Source organism: Apaloderma vittatum, unplaced genomic scaffold, assembly GCF_000703405.1.
Source record: "Apaloderma vittatum isolate BGI_N311 unplaced genomic scaffold, ASM70340v1 scaffold7339, whole genome shotgun sequence".
Classification (NCBI taxonomy): domain Eukaryota; kingdom Metazoa; phylum Chordata; class Aves; order Trogoniformes; family Trogonidae; genus Apaloderma; species Apaloderma vittatum.
This window is the reverse complement of record NW_009736931.1, coordinates 21,966-42,230: the sequence shown is the minus strand read 5'-3', so window position 1 is coordinate 42,230 and position 20,265 is coordinate 21,966. Positions and strand designations below refer to the sequence as shown.

At 38.6% G+C, this 20,265-nt stretch overlaps 1 protein-coding gene across 1 annotated transcript in view; it reads right to left on the bottom strand.

Moving 5' to 3' along the window:
* The window catches only part of TENM1 (teneurin transmembrane protein 1), a 161,562-nt gene that overhangs the window by 122,644 nt on the left and 18,653 nt on the right, over window positions 1–20,265 (bottom strand). The window contains exons 3-5 of the mRNA XM_009877141.1: window positions 11,523–11,675; window positions 6,140–6,339; window positions 4,508–4,718 (exon numbers count right to left, since the gene is read on the bottom strand). Of these exons, the coding sequence (XP_009875443.1) occupies window positions 4,508–4,718; window positions 6,140–6,339; window positions 11,523–11,675 (564 nt within the window). The remainder of the gene's footprint in view (window positions 1–4,507; window positions 4,719–6,139; window positions 6,340–11,522; window positions 11,676–20,265) is intronic.

Here is a 20,265-nt window from a genome sequence, read left to right as displayed (position 1 = left end):
GACAAATGACATCTTCACCTCACTCTGCAGGACACATCTCAACATACAAATAAGTGCAGAGGCAGTAAAAGGCCCATTTTCATTCACAGGGAGCATAAAACAAAATTCTGGTTCAAGCAGCTTACAAATATTAGATTTTGTCTTGACAGCTTCGAGATAACAAGTGCATCATTTATATTACACCAAAAAGCTTTTAAAGTAAGTGTTCATGTAAAATTTACTACCATTAAAAGCACTGCAAGAACCAGCGTATTTGCTGAAAAATGTTCACCTTAAACACTTTCTTTTATTGCTGAAGTAATTTGTTTGAAACCTGTTTGAAACCTGTTTATAGATTAAATTGCCTTCTGTGGTGTTCATTTGAACCATGTGAATTGAATTCCTTGGAGGAGGGTAGAATTTCCACTTCTATATAATCAGATAAAAAAAAAGTTCTTTGTACAGTGATGAACTAGATTTGAAGAAAAAAAGCCACCTTCAATTCTGATCTCAAACTTGCCCATGTTTTATCACACAGCTTTGGACGGTAAACCACTTAACCTCACACATCTGGGGACAGGCACATCTCTCACAAGGATTAGCTGTTTTTAATTAACACATGTAATTCCTACAGGAATTCCATGGATTCACTGATTTGTGTGGGTTTTATGTAAAGAATATGAAGCAAATCCTAGGCTAAGATGCTCCCAGGTGGAGCAGGTCACTGTCAGGCTGGGACTTGGACTCAGAGTCTCTGCAGCCTATGCAGGTACTGTGAAGGATGGGAGAGGGGCTGCAGAACTGTGGGAACTGAGATGTTTTCATGGGCATATGCGCTAATAAATGTGGGGAAGTGCCTCTGCTATGGGAAGGTGGGAAACAGAATTGTTTAGCTTGGAAAATAACCTTTAAGACCATGGAGTCCAACTGTTAACCTAACAATGCCAAGTCATGACTCCTTTCCCACAAAAAAATAACAACTGTTGGGAAAAAAGAAGAAAACTCAGATCCTTTGAGGGCTATCTGCCCGTAGCAAGCGATTTGGGAGGAAAAACTTCTCTGAAGTAAAGGGAATACCATTGGAATATATTATCTAATCAAATCTGATATATTTTTAAACTGAAATGTAACCTGTCAAATGATGAATTATAAACACACCCTACAACTAATATGAAAAACTAAAGTTTATTTTAATCTTATTAATGGACACTTGGACAAATAAAGAGTGAAAACTCCTACTGTTGTTTAAAAACATTCATTCTGGCCTGTCAGTATATACCAAATAACAGCCATTTGATATGTACCTATTCATTAGATATCCACAAACTGCATGCAGATTTCTGTTTCAAAGTCAAAAGATCAGCTCATTTTCAGAAAAAAGTTTTTTCATAGGTGTGCTGCTCATTATTAATTTTCACGTATTATGGTTCATTATCAACTCTTCTCTTGCTCTATGTGTATATTGATCTGTCTTCTCAGCTTTCCAGAATCACATGGTAAATTAACCTTACATTGATCTGAAATGAATTAACGGCTTGAAAAGTTACTTCTCCTTGATGCAATGTCCAGTTTGAGCTGGCCTTTACTCAGTTTATGAAAGCACTTGAGGCACACCAGATTTTGCATGCAAATTACCCCTTGAAGTGAAAGCTTGTTGAGACCTTCAGCTAACATGTCAGCAAAATCAATTTTGTACATAACTAACACTGAGCAACTTGAAATGCTACCTAAGAGCTGCTCACGAGGAGGGCATGACTGCTGCACAGTCAGTAGTAGCACAGAGCAGAGATGCATCCGTGCTCTTGCTGTGTTCTGAGGGTTTCAGTCTGTGGTCCAGGTTGTATTAGGTTTGCCTGGCCAGATTTTGGTGGCAGGGAGCCTGTAGGGTGGCTTCTGCAAGAAGCGGATAGGAGTTTCCCCAAAGTCTGATGGAGCCAATGTCAGCCGGCTCCAAAGAGGGACTCACCACTGGCCAAGGCTGAGCCCATTGGTAATGACAGGATAGGAATGCCTCTGGGAAAACATATCTCAGAAAAGGGGAAAAGAAGAACTGCTCCAAACAACAACTGGGAGAGAGACAGAGGAGTGAGAATATGTGAAGACACCAAGGTGAAGAAGGAGGGGAGGATGCGCTCCAAGCACCGCAGCAGAGATTCCCCTGGGTTGTGGTGAAGACCATGGTGAGGCAGGTTGTCCCTCTACAGCCCATGGAGGTGATCGGGTGTAGATGTCCACCTGTGGCCCATGGAGGACCCTACGCTGGAGCAAATGGTGTAGTCCTGTGAGCAGGCAGGGGCAGGTTGCTGCCAGAGCCTGTAGCCTGCGAATAGCAGCCCATGCCGGAGCACTTGGCTGGCAGGACTTTCATGACGCCATGGGAGACTTGCCCTGGAGCAGTTTCCCTGAAGGATGGCACCCCATGGAGGGAGTCACATTGGGGCAGTTTGTTAAGAACTGTCTCTCATGAGAGGACTCATGTTGGAGAAAGTGTGTGAAGATCATCTCCTGTGAGAGAAAGACCCCACAATGGCCCAGGGGAAGAGTGAGGAGTCCTGCCCCGGAGGAAGAAGCAATGTTGGAGACAACATCGGATGAACTGGCCACAATCCCCATTCCCTGTCCCCCTGTGCTGCTCAGGGGGAGGAGGTGGATAAATTGGGAGTGATGTTAAGCCTGGAAAGAAGGGAAGGATGAGGGGAAGGCATTAGTTCTTTTTTTAAGATCTTCTTTTATTTCTCACTACTCTTCTCTGACTTGTTCTTTAATTAATTTAACTGATTTCCACCAAATCAAGTCTGTTTTGCCCAGGATTGTAGATGTGGGTGATCTCCCTGTCCTTACCTCAAACCATGGGCCCTTTGTTATATTTTCTCCCCGTGTCTGGCAGAGAGGGGAGGTGAGAGAGCGGCTGCGTGGGCACCTGGCTGCTGGCCAGGGTCAAACCACGACAGGTGGTTGATTCCTTTGTCAGCAGAGATGTCAAATATGACAATATGACTCCAGCCCATTCTGGGGTAAGGAGTATTGCTCAATGATTTTTTTCTATTATTTTTTTTTAGAAACCCTCAAACAATCATGAAAATAAAAGCAGGAGAAAAATATTCATGTTATGAGAACACAATAGCTAGCACCATTTTCAAAAGCATCAGCATTAAATTCTTGCAGCATGAACCATCTTTTTTCCCAGAATGTCCTCCTATAGCTATTTCTGAGAGCAAGTCTAAGGATTCCTGCCTGTACTGTGGCTCTCACTGCTCCTCTCTGTAAGACCCAGTCTGTTTTGCCTATTGGCCAGAGAAGGTATGGACAACTTTTTCACCAAATGTAACAAGAACCAAAGTACAGCATTTTTTTTTTCTTTAATTTTTTTAAAGGGTATGCTACTTAACAATGAAATACTGGTTAAACCCTCCTGCATAAACATTGCTATCTTATAAAAGAAATAAGCAAGTGGGCAGGTATTTGGATTCTGATCTGGACTGGAGTTTGACCAGGTTTTATGTTCTTCATAAAGCATCTGTGAAGATGCTTCATAAAATGCTTGAATATTATTTTCTCGTATGGCATTGAATGATGACATTTTTTCTTGCTTGTAAAAGATTCACTTTTCTGAACACAGCAAAGCCAAACTTTTAAACCAAAGCAAGCCAGCACAATTCTATTTCAATTCCTAAATTATTTTACTGCAAGTCTTTCAAAATCTTGGTATTTGAATCATACTGTCCTGCTCTGCAAGGTGTTTACCATTAAATAAAAATAGCATCCAATCGTTCTAAAGAGCAGATGGCATGTCCATTACTAGTAAAGACATCTTGCTAAACATATGGTAGAGCAGGTAAACTAAAGGGCATAGTGGTTAAAGTCTTACAGTAAACCGAGATTGTCATAAATACAACACGTTACCTAAATTTAAATTCCAAAGAAACCCTATATGTGAGCATTGCTCTCTACCAACACCTAGAGCTGCAAACATTTGCCCATCTATATGTATTAAAAAGGCGTGCCACCAGGACACCATCTCCTCTATTTGCCTTCTGTGCTCCAAACAAAATTGTCAACAAATAACTGTGTAAAACAACAGCATGTATCCATGAAACAACAAACACAACCTAACCAACAAAAACTGCCTTTAAGATTTTCTGACTAAAATACTGGAAATAAAAACTTAAAGCCTGAATGATTTTTGTAGGATTTGTGGTTTCCATTTAAATAGAGAGGGCAGACACAATCTTTTTTATTTTGAGCAACTCCAGAAATTAAGCATTTACGCTATCGTATAAAAATTTTAACACACATGAAATCTTCACACTTAATTAATTTGATAACATCCATCTTTAATACACAAATGTTGCTGTTTGTCTAATACTGGCATAAACATGAAGTTGCTCCACCGAGGTTAATTAAGCTCAAATAAAACATATTCAAGAGAACACTTAAGCGAAGCTGGAATCAAGGTCAGTAATTTCTTGTCAAACACAGGCTTCCAATGTAATAATCAGAAAAACAATTGTATTGTAATTGTTCTTACCAATCGCTGTAGTTAGAACAAACACTTGCTCCACTTTCTTTCCATCATTGTAGAATGCCATATGCCAAGCTCCTTGATCCATATACTCGATGAAACCTGTCTCTTGCAGTGAGGTTAAAATGAGATTCCTGGGAGCTTGCTGAGGCTCCTCTGAGTTTTTTGGTTCCTGTTTAATTAACTGTTTTCCATCCATCAGTTTTACAAAATCAAACTGAAATAATAATGAGCAAAAATTAACCACCTAGGAAATTTTTATGAATTTACTCTGCATGTCTCATGCAAACAGGACTAAACAGCTGAAATCTTAGGAGAAATTGCCTAAGTATTCACCAAATGTGGACAGCAGTTTCATAACCTCATCTGTTTAGCTTCATTTTCCATAGAAAAAGCGTTCCGGTACATCGGAAATCTGGCATCAAAACTTGCTGTTTGTTATGGCAGGGTAAGTTCAGACTTGCTGCACTAAACACAGCAGATTTACTTCAAAAATTACATCTCTTTAATGGGAATAATTCCAAAACTCCAAAGCTGTAGTGCCTACATTAAGTAGTGATTCATCCTAAATACCAAGCACAGATTAAAAAACCATGTTGTTCTATTCTTAAATGTTTGTCCCTAAATATCAATATATCTCTTTTTTTAGTATTTAATTTATTCATGCAACAAGTATCTACTTTCTACATGGAAGTTCTTAATACTTTACCAAGTTAATGCTCACAACTTTAGTATCAGTTAACCTCAAAGCATCATAGATGTAAAACTTCCTACAAATCCCTGTTCAATAAATGTATATATTTCTCTATACAACCATATATAGAGAGTTTTTCTTGGCATCTTGATTTTCAGTAAAGTTCTACTTCAGCTCAACTGAAGACTCAGCTTCAATTAAAGTAAATGACAGCTAAAAGAGCTTATTTCTAAGATCAAAATTCTAGCAAATAATGTTTGAGGTTAGATCTCCAGAGATCCATTCTAAGCAATCTTTCCATGATTCCATATATAAGTTTATCACACTCTATGGAGTGTAATCCTGCTATAAGAAAGCTGAAAAAAGCTATTATCCTTAAAAATGACAACTTCATATGGCAAATACATGAAGCCTAAAAAATAAACAGTTGAATATGACCACTAGTATCATATATTCTTATGGCTCAGTGAGGTTTTCTCCTGCAAAATCCCTATGAGTTGACAGTCAAAAATAATCTTCATATCAGAAACCAGAAACAGCTTTTGTTTTCCTATTAACTCTTTATAGTGATTATATGATCTGTTTGCTTTGGTGAAGTCATAAAAAAATTAAAGCATTTTCAAACGATCTGGTTCTTCAACCATTGCCCTGCAAAGATGCTGGAGCTATGCAGCAGCGCAGTGTGTACCTGTCCAGCCTCCCGGACAGTCACATCACAGTGCTCATACCCGCTCACCTTCCTGGTATGAACCATCCCTTCCTCTGAGAGAGGCTGGCTGGAACGTTTAGCTAGAGCTCAGTAAAAGAAAGCAGTAAACAGACTGCTTTTTGTAGTTACAGCCAGTCCCCTCTGCTCTCCCTGCTTTGAAAACGTGTTGGGAACATTCACATCCATTTCTGTTTGAACATGTAAGTATGACAGAATTAGTATTACTTCTAATTACCTGAGTGTGAGTAGGTGGAATGTTTCTTCTGCCATAAATTCCCAGCAGAGAATCTTTTGCCAGTGAGATGTTAAATTTCAGGTACACGGGGTGATGTATAGTAATCTGAAAGCGCCAGAATAAACCAGGGGGGATCGTCTGCATAACTTGTGTTCCAATCTCAACTTCTCCTGTTTCTATGGCCCGTCCCTTCTGAAACACTAATTTTCCAAAACCAAACAAAACAATCAGTTGCGCATTCATGGTGGGTGAAAATAATAGGTCACAAGATATAAACATGCCGTAGATACATCAGAATATACTGAAAACAATCTCTGAACAGAGGGTGTTTCACTGAAACTGTTGCATTTTTTATTCAAGTAGCTGAAAACAAAGACTAAACTTGCATGCAATATTTATGACAACAGGCGTCACAGAGCATTTTTGCCCTAAAAATCTTGGAATGCTTTACTGAATATAAAAAGGTAGAAGTGCTGCTGTGTAAACCATGGTCTTTATCTACCAGCTATGCAAACAAAACCCATTCAACTCGGAATGTGCAGAGAGAAGGCAGCGGGAGGTCTTCCTCTGGCACATATTTCAGACTATTGCTAAACAGGTATTGCTTAAGTTACACAAACGGAATCCAGCGAGGACAGAAAATCCGAAACCTGGTAGGTTGGAGCCCATGTTCAAAGCCTAGATTTTGATTAATCACCATTGCCAATGATTTTATTATGGAAGTGATAATCTAGTCCTGGAGAAATAAAGAACATCTGTTTTGGCTTGGTCTTTCTGCATGAAAGCCTAACAAGGGCATGAGGATAGGGACAGGCAATCTAAAGAGAAAACTGGCAGAATTTCATAATGCCTGACAACAAATTTGCAGACATCTATAGCACATAACTTCACACATGGGTATGCGAAAGCTGAAATAGAAAGGGAAATGGAATATATAAAGACATCACCAAACTAAATAGGAACTGGCTTGTTTTGCTGGCTTATATCACCATCTTTGTGTATTCTAATGCCTGTCTGTGATCAGCATTGTGACATGTTGCAAATCAGAGACCCAATCATGCTAACATCTGAGCTAATGTCACTGTGAGTTTTGTAAAACTCTCACTTCTCCATACTTTCTCTCTACTTGAAATAAAGCAGGATAGTTTGCTGCATTGGAAGAAGAACCAAGAGAATAAGATTGAATTCAGCAGCCATATCCATTTATGTTTCATTTCATTCTAGGATCACAATGAAGATAAAGAGGAGCAATCAAAGTTACTGAAGCCTCACCTTTTACAATAATGCATATAAATATCTAAGGTAACATAATGCACATCAAATTCTGTAAATTGCCATTGGAAATGAAAACAGCAGTAGCAAAGCTGGGGCCAGCTTTTTCCTGAAAGTATTAATAACAAAGATCCTCAATGGGACCTTACATAGGCTTTAACTATTGTAGGAAGTACTTAGCATTCTTAATGAATAGAGATTTAATTTACAAGGCAGAAGCAATTCTCAGGGATCTGGGTCTTCCAGCTTTATGGCTGCTTTGTGTCACCAAACCTACAGCAAGAACTAGGAGTTGCCTTTTAACACCTTATCAAATAAAAGCATCAGAACTTGGAATTTAATGCTCTAAAAATATAGCTGTTTAGTTCTAAGTGAAAACCTTTTCAACTTGCTGCTTTAACAATGTTCAAAGTGAGACTACTTCTGTCCAATTTGCTTCACATAAAAAATCTTGGATGTTGAGCTTTGAGAAGAGAATTAAACTTTCTATGTTGGGCAATGGAAGTGGATTCCTTCCCACCCTACACCATACAAGATCCTACTTGGCTGATATAAATTTAAAAACCTTTTTCCCTATTTCCAGTACTCCAGAGATATGAAATCTTAATGAGTCTTTGCAAGCAATTTCCCTGGGTTAAGTAAAACACTAAGGAACTTTTTGGTGATATCAACACATAGTAATTAACATGATTCAATTGCAAGATGGTAGAGCACTAAATAAAAAGTTGAGGATACAGTATTTTTTTGGAAGTCAATAGTATTATTGGTCCATGTTCAAGGTCCTTTAAAATACAGTGAGTGTTTCCCAGTTTGGTGAAGCGAGAAGGTCTGTTTCTTTGTTGAAAATAAAAAGTGCCATGTCTTTAGTTGGGTTGTAGTTCCACTAATTGATGTTACCAAATTATTTTGAATACCACACCAGTGTTGCTAGGCTCAAAACATCATATCTCTGAATTTTTCCACATTTGGCTGAAAATACCTTTACATTAATAATAATTTCATGCAATCTTAAAAACCCCAGATGCACTCGGATTTACTTTTATCTCATTTCACAGCAAAGAAATACATGCTACTGTTCACAACGGTAAAACAAAGACATATATGTTATCTACCGCCTACTGAAAGTATGCAGCTGAAGCATCTCTACCTTTCAAATATTATTTCTTCAGACAACCATATAGCATGAAAAAGCTCCTGTAAGAGCCACGTCTGAGATACATGTTTTCATATTCACTCAGCCAGTGCGCCTTCATTACAAAAAAAGAATTTATCCCTGTTCCTATGCTTAGTCGAACTAAGCAGTATTTGGCTGCACAAAAAAGCCATCTGAAAATACACTATTCACATACACTGTCCTCACATGTTTCTTTGTTCTTTCTTGAAAAAGTCTGAAATGAGCTTTTAAAATTACAGTGCTGCAATACAAGTTCTCCTCTCGTTCTTTCTCATAACAACATTTTTCTTAAGACAAACTATCACTTAATTTTCTATATTCAATTCCTTGTGCAGCTCCCAATCTTGCCAGCTGGTATTAATTCTTCCCTATTCTTTCTAAGCACACTTTCCTTGCAAGTCTAAAACAGAAGATAGATTCCTAATCACAGGTTTCTCTTGTCTTGAAGAAAGTAAAACTCTGAGCAGCATGGTGCCAATTATCTTCACAAGAAAGTACCCTTATGCTGATTATTACTGATCCTGAAACAATCAATCTCCATGTACTCCCCTGGTAAATACCAGCATCAATAGAATGTCTGAGTTTTTAATCACATTAGTACATATTAAAATGTTAACTCATAGCCATGGGTCAGTGTGTTACAAAGTGATGACTTAAAGAAATCTGACTTGCTGGTTTGTGAACTTGATTTTCATTAAAAGATTAGTTAAAATATATGCTTTCAAAGTCTGGAAAAGCATTTTGTGCTGCTGCACTGCGTTGGGAAAATGGGAGATCACAGTATTTGACAGTAGTTATTTATCCCTGTGAAACCACATCAGAGGCTTTAATTTTACAGGCAAAATATCAACTTTCTGAGGTATCCTGCCATAGTAAAAGTAGTTGTCTATTTCCAAATCCTCCTTCCCAGCACATCTACATGGAGATTTTGTTATGGGCACTGGGAGTAAAATTACTATTATATATTAAACCCGATGGAAAGAAATAAAAGCAGCAAAAATTAGCCACAGCCAGACTATGTGTGTACTAATGCCCTGTATTACATAAAAATAATTTTTCTTGTGTTTTCGAAGTGCATAGCATACATTCTTCATTCATACATTCTAGATTACAGGTTACCCTGAAAAGATGAAAGGGGACAGGTGGGACAAGAGACTAGCTATATTAATGACTGACCTCTGAAATAGCTGGATAAGCCCTCAGTGAAGTGGCTCTGCTATCACAGCCCTCTGCGCTTTAGTGTTGTGGAGGAATTGTGTAGCTACACAAGACATTGGGATTGCCTGGGGCGAGGCAGGTGGGTTGTTTTTTTACCTACTACACTGAGGCTCTATTGACTCAAATTCTTTCTCTGTTTCAAACACCTAATTTTAAAGATTTTTCATGCTTTTGATGCATTTCCTGAAAATCTTTTGGAAGCCAAATGCTTTGGAAGAGCTTTTATTAAATCTGTAATATGTTGGCAAAATGATCTAATGGAGTTGAAAACTATTTGAGATATTTTCTGTGGTGCACCAGGAAAGAAAATACAAAAGTGTATAAAACATTTACTGTAATTCACTACCATTCCATTCTAAGGGCTGAAATAATGGCTAACAACATCTTTGGCTCCTTATATATATTTCTATTGCTTATTTATCTAATATGATGTCCATTCAGTTATGTCACATTGATTTGTAAGACTGTTGATGTGAAATATAATCTTCCTTCTGGAGGGGCTGGTACAACAATGTTCCAGCCTTGTCTCATGTTCACAGTCATAGATCTTACCTGGCATACATAAAATCAGACCACTGCTCTGTTCTAAAATTTGAAAGGTCTGGAAATCACTACAGAGCTCTCAGTATAATTTCACCTTCCTCCTAACAGCTGGAAAGACTAGGGTTCATATTCTACTTCCACTCATTTTTCCGTGATTGTATCTAATTTCTGATCTAATCAGTTTTATCCACTTTTTCTGGATATCATAAAAAGAAATGTGAGGGCTGTCTGCTTCTTACATCCATAAAGCCTCACCATGGAGGTCAATGGCAAGCATGTGCCAGAGCTCGTCACTAATATTAGAGTAGACGATCTAAACACATTAAATGACAGGACTTGAGCGAAAGGAATTGTGCATCTTGGTGACACAGTCCTGCTCTCTGTTTCACACTCCTGGCTGTGCAGCCCACTTCTTTCCCATGCCAGCTCTGGCACTTCCTTGCCTTTTCAGAAGAGCTGGCTCAGCCACTTACATGGCAGAAAGACTACTCACATTTGCTAAGGAAACCGTTTTTTGCTGCCCTAGCGAACTGACGTGTTTCGGTCATGCACAACACAATCCCTGCAGTGGGGATGGGGACGCAGGGGGTGAGTGTGGGGGCACGGCAGGGCTGTCCCCAGCAGCAGGAGCTGCCAGAAGGGCTAAGACCTTTTCTGACACCTCAGTAGATTCCTGTGAGCTGATTTACTCTGACTGGTTAAGCCAGGATGTGACAGGATGCTGCATTTTAGCCTACGCCTTCAAGAACTGGAAAGCATTAAGATTTCTACCCTTCTGCCTACTCTGACCTGTCAGTACAAAGGGGGTCGCTGCCTAGGACTGGCTTTGGCCAGCAAGATAGGGACAGCACCAAGCCCTTTGCACAAACAGTAAAGAGGCTTCTCCCTGTCTGAAAACAGAAGTCAAACACTCTAATCTTTCTTTTCTCACAGAAAAAGGGCATTTGTTTTGCTATTGAATACTCCCTCTCTAATGGCTTGGGTCGGCTGCTAATCTTGATGAGAATTCTGCTAAAGGAAACAACCTGGTGATGGGCTTTTCATATCTGTTTTAAAATTATATTAGAGAACATATAACCTGAACTCAGTATACTGTCAAACTGTAGCAAATACAGAATATGAACAGCACTATTGTTTAAATATTCACCATCTCTCTACCTTCTCATTCACACATACCTTTTTTTTCCATTTTATCAGAAACTTTTCCTCCGATTGGTGAGTAAGTAGTATCCACGGATTCAGTTCCTTTACTTCCTTTGCTAACTCCATTTTCATACAGCTGCCCTTCAACAGGCTGTAGTTGCCAAGTTAAACCAAACAAGTGTACTGCTGCAAAAAAATGAAGACCAATTAATTGATTTCTAAGATACAGCGTCTTCAGTGAGACTAAGACAGAACGTTATGACCCAGTTTCTGCAAAGTCAAGTATTACTTCCGCCTGTTAATAATAATTCAGAATTTCAAGGAGTCTAATGAGCAATTTACTATTTTACCTTAAAACTCAATGCTTAATTAGTTTCCACGCTTTCTTTTGGAGCTTAGTCAGGTCAGGGTGATGAATTTCTACAGCAATTAATGGAAATACTTGCAATTAAAAGGATAACAGCCGAATGAACTTAATATTGTGTGACAGATTCTAATGTTACATCAATGTTGTCCCTTGGCTTTCAACTGTCAAAGAGCTTAGAGTTGTTGATTAAAGCGCTGACACCAAATAAAACTTCTCACCTTTCCAACCCAGTTCTAAGCGAAACTGTACCCACTGCATTCCCAAACCTTTCCCTTTCAGTTAAGCATTAGTAAAAACATTGACACCATAGATTTACTCTAGATTTACACTACAGCTAAAAAAATGGCTCTTGATCTAAAATATATGCAATTATTCTACAACATACATTAAGAGAAAAATAGTCATTATTTATGTATGCACTGGGAAATCTACTAAATTAATCCTTTTATGAAGTTATAAACTATCCTTATTAACATGGGGGCTACCTTCTCCACTTTGCCTGCACAGCCATTCTCTTCTACTGTTTTCCTTTTTTTTGTTTCTGATCTGAGGCATCAAAGGATGGAACGAGAAAGATAGCAACAGAGGATCTTATTTTAAGAGTAATATGATAATACTGCAGTCATTCTAGGCAATTACCTAGGTCTTACAGAGGAAGGAAAATTCTTCCAAGGTAGAGGTTTCCTTAGCATTGAAGTAACTCAGCAGGGAGGACTGATGACCCAATAAAATAGTGATTGAGGATAACCCCCATAGAGAAGCTGAAATTTCACATAAAGAGCAAAACACGAGTAGCCACATGCAGCAATCTGCACCGAGTAGGATCTGCCCACAGTGGGAGCCTAAAAGACAATATATTTGCTCTTCCTGAATCATAGGATGGTTTGGGTTGGAAGGGATCTTGAAGATCATCTAGTTCCAACTCCTCAGCCATGAGCAGGGACACCTCCCACTAGACCAGGTTGCTCAAAGACCCATTCAGCCTGGCCTTGAACTCTTCCAGGGAGGGAACGTCCACAACTTCTTGGGGCAACCTGTTCCAGTGTCTCACCACCCTCACAGAATTTCTTCCTTACATCTGACCTAAACCTACTCTTTTTCAATTTGAAGCCATTACCCCTTGTCCTATCACTACATGTCCTTGTAAAAAGCCCCTCTCCATTTTTCTTGTAGGGTCCCTTTAGATACTGGAAGGCACAGTGTAGGAACTGTGTAGGAATCTCAGAGATTCTGACAAATGTTATCTAGAATGGTCTTGCATTTAGAAAGTTGTTTTCTTCTGCAACTGCACATACTTTAAGGAAAAAAAACTCAATACAAACAGGAAATCTAGAGTCTATTACCAATTTTTTATGTGTTTGCTCACAAGCATCCCTTGCACGCTGAAGAGTTAAATTACAAAGCAAAGCCCCATGCCTTGAATGGGTTCCTAGCACGGCCTTGCCAAAACTACCGCAGGAATGCAAAGCTGGCAATCTACAGTCATTAATTCCAGATCTGTGTACTCCTGAATCGCCCAGCTGCAGATGCATGGTCCAAATCAAGCAAATGAGAGTGCTTCCACCAAACAAATGAGGTGACAGCATTTGTGACGCAATTATGGTCTTTATATTGGCTTCAGGAGAAGATAGCTAAATTTACTGAATTCTCAGTGCTTAAACATCAGATCTGGGCTCTGCAGACACAGCACTGGACAATATACACTCACTTCCCAGGAGTGACATTAGAAGCTTTCTCTGGCCCTAGTGGTGAGATCTCAAGGCAGATACTTGCCTGGATTACTTTATATTCTATGGATTTGAAATCATCAAGGGACCATGCTAATACTTTGAAAAAGGTCTTGCAGCCAGATCATACAGACTTAAGCTCTGATCTTTGAGCTTAGTAATTCAAGACAGACAACTTCTACATATAGAAGGTACAACAAAACCCAATATGCCTTAACAACTCTAGAGCAGACGGCTCTTGCTCCTGGCTTGAGCTTCTGCACATTAGTATTATTCAAAGAATTAATAGCAACAAAAAGGAACAAAGTTCGATGGAACTGATAACTAATAAATGTACATTTCATTTATACTAAAGCAAATAATTATATCAGCACTTGAAACAGATCAACACTAGAAGCAAAACATAACTGCACATATCAATAAGCTTTTAGTGGTTACAGCATCATGAATAATCTAGTTGCTTTTTTACATGTTTTCCATTGTTGCTATTGTTCATTTCCTAAGACAGCATTTGCAGGTGCTGCAGAGGGTATATCACAAAGCAAGGACTCATACGTAACGCACTTTTTTCCTTACTATGGGTCTCTTCCAGATTATACACACTCTGCATTTTGCCATCCATTCGCACCAATTCAAGTAGCTTTCGCACCAATTCAAGTAGCTTGCTTGCTTTAACTTCCTTCTAGCTGGGGAAGTGTTGTTCGTACCAAAGCTTGGTAAGCCAGCAAAATTATTTGTATATATGTTTGACAGTCACTTTCCTCCCTGAGAATCAACAACTGCATTGTAGAGATGATGCTCTCTGCCAGCCTTGGACTTCTAGTCTGAGGGAGATGACAAAGGATACTGGTAGACCAGTATCCCATTAAACGTTGTGCAAGACAAAGCATTTGAACAACAAAATACACTGCTATGAAAATAAGGTCTACTTGAATTAAACTGAATGACTTCTCTCTCTGCAGAAACTTGGTCATCTTGCAAGGTATAGCTCCTGAGAAATTACCTTCAGATCCAGGTATCACTCTGTTAAAAACCAGACCACATACACCAGTAAAGACATTAATTCTTAGGAATACATTTCTTAGCAGTTAACAACAGGGAGTAATAAATATTTATTTAGCAGACACTGAGCCTTACCTTGCCTTTTCATTTCCTGTGATACTTTTGTCTTACCTGGGGTATACATAATTGCTACAAAGCTTCTGTTTCCTACAACATATGTACATCATGTTTTAAATATACAGATATTTCACCAAATACGATGAAATGAAACTTTCAAATCTCTTTAGAAATAAGTAGGCATGTACTGAATTTCATTAAAAAGCTCAAAAGAACTTCCCTTTTGAGACACTCTCTCTTTGATTTTTCTAGTGGATTTCTGGCTTTTGCTTTTCCTTTTTTACAAAAAGGGGCACAGAAAATGCTGTGCAATTCAACAGTGAGCCACAGTGTCACTTCCCGCCGCATAGATCCATTTGTTAGATTTTCATCTGTATTTCCCATGTGTAGTGCCCAGGTATAAGACCCCACTCCACAGACCAAGCAGAAGATGACACCATCATTCTGTCCAGCGTAGGACTGGGCTGGGTAGAACGGGAGCAGATTCACTTTCTGATGAAGGTCTCTGCCCTTTCCAGACTGATGTTTACACAAAAAGATATTGACTGAAGTACTTTTGAGGGCTGGCTGCTGACTAACAGTACCAAACCCCAGCATTATGGCTAAAGACACATTACTGGATGTAGCTCATGTTGCCACAGAACACAAAAAACCCCAGTCTTTGAGGTTTGATGACCACACTGGTACTACAGAAAAAGCAAAAGCTACTTTGGTTCTGCCTACCTCCAGAAAAAATCTCCAAGCAGATAGCCTGTATTTTGCAGCACATAAAACACCTCAGCTACTAGTAGGGTGCTTAAGGCCAGTTATGCACTGCTACAGTTTCAAGTAAAAATGAAGGACGACTAGGCAAGTGGAGATTAAAGAGCTTGTTAGCAGCATCAGTATGCTTCACAACTGCGGAACTCCTCCTTTAAGTCAGAAGGGGCTGTGATGAGGCATCAGGAGCATCAACCCGTAATGTCCCCTCATCTGGGCACAACTGAATCCCTCATCTGAAAACCAAGCCCATGCCAGTACCAACCATGCTGCTTTATTGGGTGCTCTTGAATTTTATACTCCAACTCGATTTCTCTGTTTCCTTGGTTCTTCCATCCTACTGCAAAGTTCATCTGAAAAGACATTCTTTCCTGGCTTGCTTGAACCTCCAGTATATTCCTCTGTCAATCATGACATTAACACTTTGTTCTGTGTTATTTACAAGTTGCATTTTGCCACAAATAGAATTGTACAGTGCTTTTGCTGAGGTGATCTAGAGGTAGAAAAACATATCTGAGGGTAAAATTTGACCCTTTTTACATAACATTTGTAGACAGAGGATGCCACCATACCTATACTTCATTTATATTTTATTAGATAGTCCTGTTTAATTTGGAGTTTCAGATAATATTGCAAGACAAAATTGGACATACTTTTTTTGTTTTTTGTTTTACAATATGCATTATGGTTGTTATTGCAGATACTAAATTTTGAGAAGTCGGTAGTCAGTGGAGCTAAAGAGACTGGAAAATGCCCCAGGATTATGGTGAATCCAAGCCTCTTCCTCAGTCACCCTCCCCTGGCCGGGCTGCTCAGTGGAGCTGCTCAGGGTAACTTTAAATGACATTTCTCTCCAATACAGAAGATTCTACTCATAGCACAGAGATTTTCTTGGTTAATTTATTATGCTTCTTAGGAAAAAATAATTATTAGGTATAAAACAGATCTCTTGCAGAAAAAGATAAATTAAAACCTTATATCTTCTACCCTTCTCATAAATTTCCTGCATGGAACAAAGAGATGAAAAGCCAGTGCAACTTTATGCTGCCTAAGGGATTTTTTCTCTATCCAGAGGCAGTTTTTTCATTGCTTTACATTACTGCTGTAAGTGAAACCAGTTAGGCCCTGTTCAGAACCAAAGCTTGAGTCTTTACCTCTGAAGTAAATGGCCAGATTGCTTATTTTATCCAACATTTAAGTAAAACAATGTGACATTTCCAGATAAAATAACTCAGTCCCCACAATTCTGTGGTATACTTGAGTAAATATTCACATATACATAAGCATATTTTTCAGAACTCACTTTGTAAACTGGATTAGTCTGCCATCTGCTACGAAGCCAATGATCTAATTTAATTTATTCTTATCTACCTTCTGTGTAAGCACAGCTTGTCAACTCCTGTGTTACATGTTTGGCAGAATAAGAATAAGAGGCTTGGCTCCAGCGCCAAAGAGACTCTCAGTAGTGAGGTGATGTCAAAAAAGTCATATGCAATAAGTACTTACCAACCTGCAAGACCAACTTCAGAGGACAAAAATCCTACGAATGTGAAATCTCTCCAAATTGCTGACCTCCACTTAAGGTTTTTGTTTAGCTCTCTCTGCTGTTTCCAGTTATTTTACAAAATCTCAGTAGATTGTCCCAAAGCCTAGACTTTAGAAGAGCTGTAACAGTATGTATAACAGCAGCTGACTAGTCTTTCTGCACCTGCTCTGACCAAATGCCAGAAAATTATTTGCTATAATGGCTAGTACATTCTGCTTATAAAACCGGATTTCACTGTCACAGGAGGCCATGGGTGCATCAGTGCCTTGGTGAAGCAATGTGAAAACACCTGAACACAAATAAGAGTCAGAATCAAAGTTCTGAACTTACAGAAGGGGTGTTCTTCTCCAATCTCATTTTGTATATAAAATGCTATGTCATTCTGCTCTAATCAAATTTGAAAATTTCTGACTGTTAATATTTGATTCAGTCTTATGAATCTTTTTTACTTTTAAATCACACTGAAATGATAAGTTATTTTGGATCATATATGGCCTTTCATGAAATAAGGATTTTTTCCATTTATTTGTTATAGCTATCTTAACTCAAGCATTCTCTTGTTTCTCAAGTTGACTTCTCTTTATTCCTAATATATTTTTTAACACCTGAGAAGAGGAATATCCTCTCTCCTCCTGCAATTCTCCTACTGGTATGTATAATGGCTAGTGTCTTTTCACTTTCAATTAGTGAGTCATACGGTAGACTTAGGAACACCCAGAACCTGATCTTAGACAAAAGTACAATGTTGTCAGGCTTTCTCCTCAGTGTACTTCAAGCTTTGTGACAACACCAAGTCGACCCAGGCTCAGAGAGAGCAGACACCTTGATTTTCACTGGTGAAGCCCTGATGTGCCTGCCTCAGGGAGAGCCATCCCACTGAGGAGGTTCAACAACATTTCAGAGTTGCACATCTGCATCACCCCTTTTACATATACCTGAAATATTTAGCACTGGTTACTACACCATGATATTCTTCTGTGTAAAAGCAGCATATTTTCCCCTTGAGCCTTCTCTGCATTATTTCTGGTTCTCAGTTAAGAATTTCTATTTTTCCTACTGTTTTATATTTTATAAAGACATGCAATCAATATTACAAATCTATGCACTCAGTTATATATGTCCTTAAAATTTGTCCTGGCCTTTCCCAGTGTTGAACCCATCACTCCTCTACCTTATACACAGTGTGAGAAATGACAGATCACAGTGGCAGACTGCGGAGAGGTTTTAATTTCCTCACCCTCCATACAAATATAATTTAAGACCCAATACTCATCTCCAGAGCATACTCATAAATAGTGATAATATTATGAAGGATGGGGACAACTTCATATTCATACATGAGAATTCATTTGTATATAAAATAGTCATTTTGTAGTCAGGGATGGTTAAATCCAAGAACATGGGATGCAATTTTCAGAGGCACTGAAGATTTGCATCTGCTGAAATCAATGGGAACTGTAGGAGTTCAGCACCTTTGATCAATAGGACCAGTGATTTGCAAGTCCAAATCAGCTGCTGATAAAATGGTAAGGTATCATGGAATAAAAATCCTATTTACTAATGGGATAAAAATAACTGATTAGATGAGCAGCTACATCAAACATTGTATTGAACTTCAAGAAAATGGCATGGTGCTAAAAAATTACCGGAAAAATGTATTTCTTATTCTATCTTTTGTATTTGCCTTGTTTACTCTTAAATTTTTGGTCAATTTTCTTCTTTAATTGCTGGTAGTTTCTTAGGCTTTTATTACAATGAGAATTAAAAAAAAGAGAATCTTTACTATACCATTCCACAACAGTAGCCTACTTTATATTCTTTGTAGGAACATGGACGAATAGACGAACAGAGACACAAAACTATTGACTGCACTAAATCAAACAGATACGTTCTTGGCTTTCATGTGATAGTTAGGAATCTTTGTTATAGCTTTTGGACATCAGTATGTACACAATGTCTGCCTCACTTACTGGATAAAAAAAACTATTTACAAAGTATTACAGAAATTTCTGTTCTCTTTCGCATACCTTCCTTTTGCATAGTGCCATCTCTGTAAACAGCTGAGCCTAGACTGGTGACATGGATACAGCTTAGTCCTTTCGAACACCTCATGCCAGAGGAACATACATCAACCCATAGCCAGGGTTTTATCTACTTGTGGTTTACCACCAAAAATAGAAAAACTTTAAGGTAACTGGATCTCAGTAATTTTCCCTCAAGCCTTTTTTTAAAATTTGAGCATTCATTTCCATAAATCTTTAAAACACACACAGCTCCTATAGCCGCCAGACACAACGAGTGCTGGTGGGCAGATTTTGCCCATTCCATGCACCGGTCTGAGAAGTAGATAATTTCTTGTCCCTGGTCAGCATTTCCCTCCACCGGCGCTTTCACTCTGCCTTTACCGAAGGCTCTGCTCACCTGCCCCAGCCCTGGCCAAGCTCTTGGGATCCACGGGTGAAGCTGCTGCAGCCGCTGATGCACCAGCAGCACCTCCTGAGTGGGTGCTCCGACTGCTCTCCTGCCTTTCTGCCCTCTTTGGGGGCAAATTCAAGCAATTGTGGCCTGGACTGCCATGAATGCATTATAGCTCTCAACATATAGGAAAGTACAGAATAAAAATAAAGGTATCTATGCCTTTATTTGATAGGAAATAATTCTACACATTTTTAGTGTGGAGAGCAAACATCCACTTTATGAAATTAGTTTTTTTCAGAGTAACTACTATGACTTCAGAACCTATTCACAGAAATTACTCCTGTTGAAGGGAAAATATGTGTTTTACTTGATAAACTAAATATTATGACTAAAAATTTTGAATAAATGAGTTGTTACACAACCATTTACAGAGTGCTATAATTTCCTCACTGTCCACATAATAGTCAAATTTATTTCAGAAAGGACCATGTTGATTAAAAGCTGAAAGTGGAAACATGGAGAAAAAAATATTTATTTTAACTGGCTAGCAATTCAAAGGAGAGAAAATACAGAAGAAACATGTGTTCTCAAGTTAAAGCTTCTCTATTGAATCTCACTAATAATAGAGAAAGATTGAAAAATAAAAGGACAAAACCATTTTGCTACTTTGCCTTTTGATTGAAATGAAATCACAGCTTAGAGCACTGGCACAGGTCTCAACTCGTTACAAACATAAAAGCCAGTTGCAAATTTTTGATGTGGAATAAGCTTTGTGTTTCCAGGACTCTGAGAATGTTCTGCGCTGAGGCTGAGATTTGGGCCTATTTTTAACTACAACAT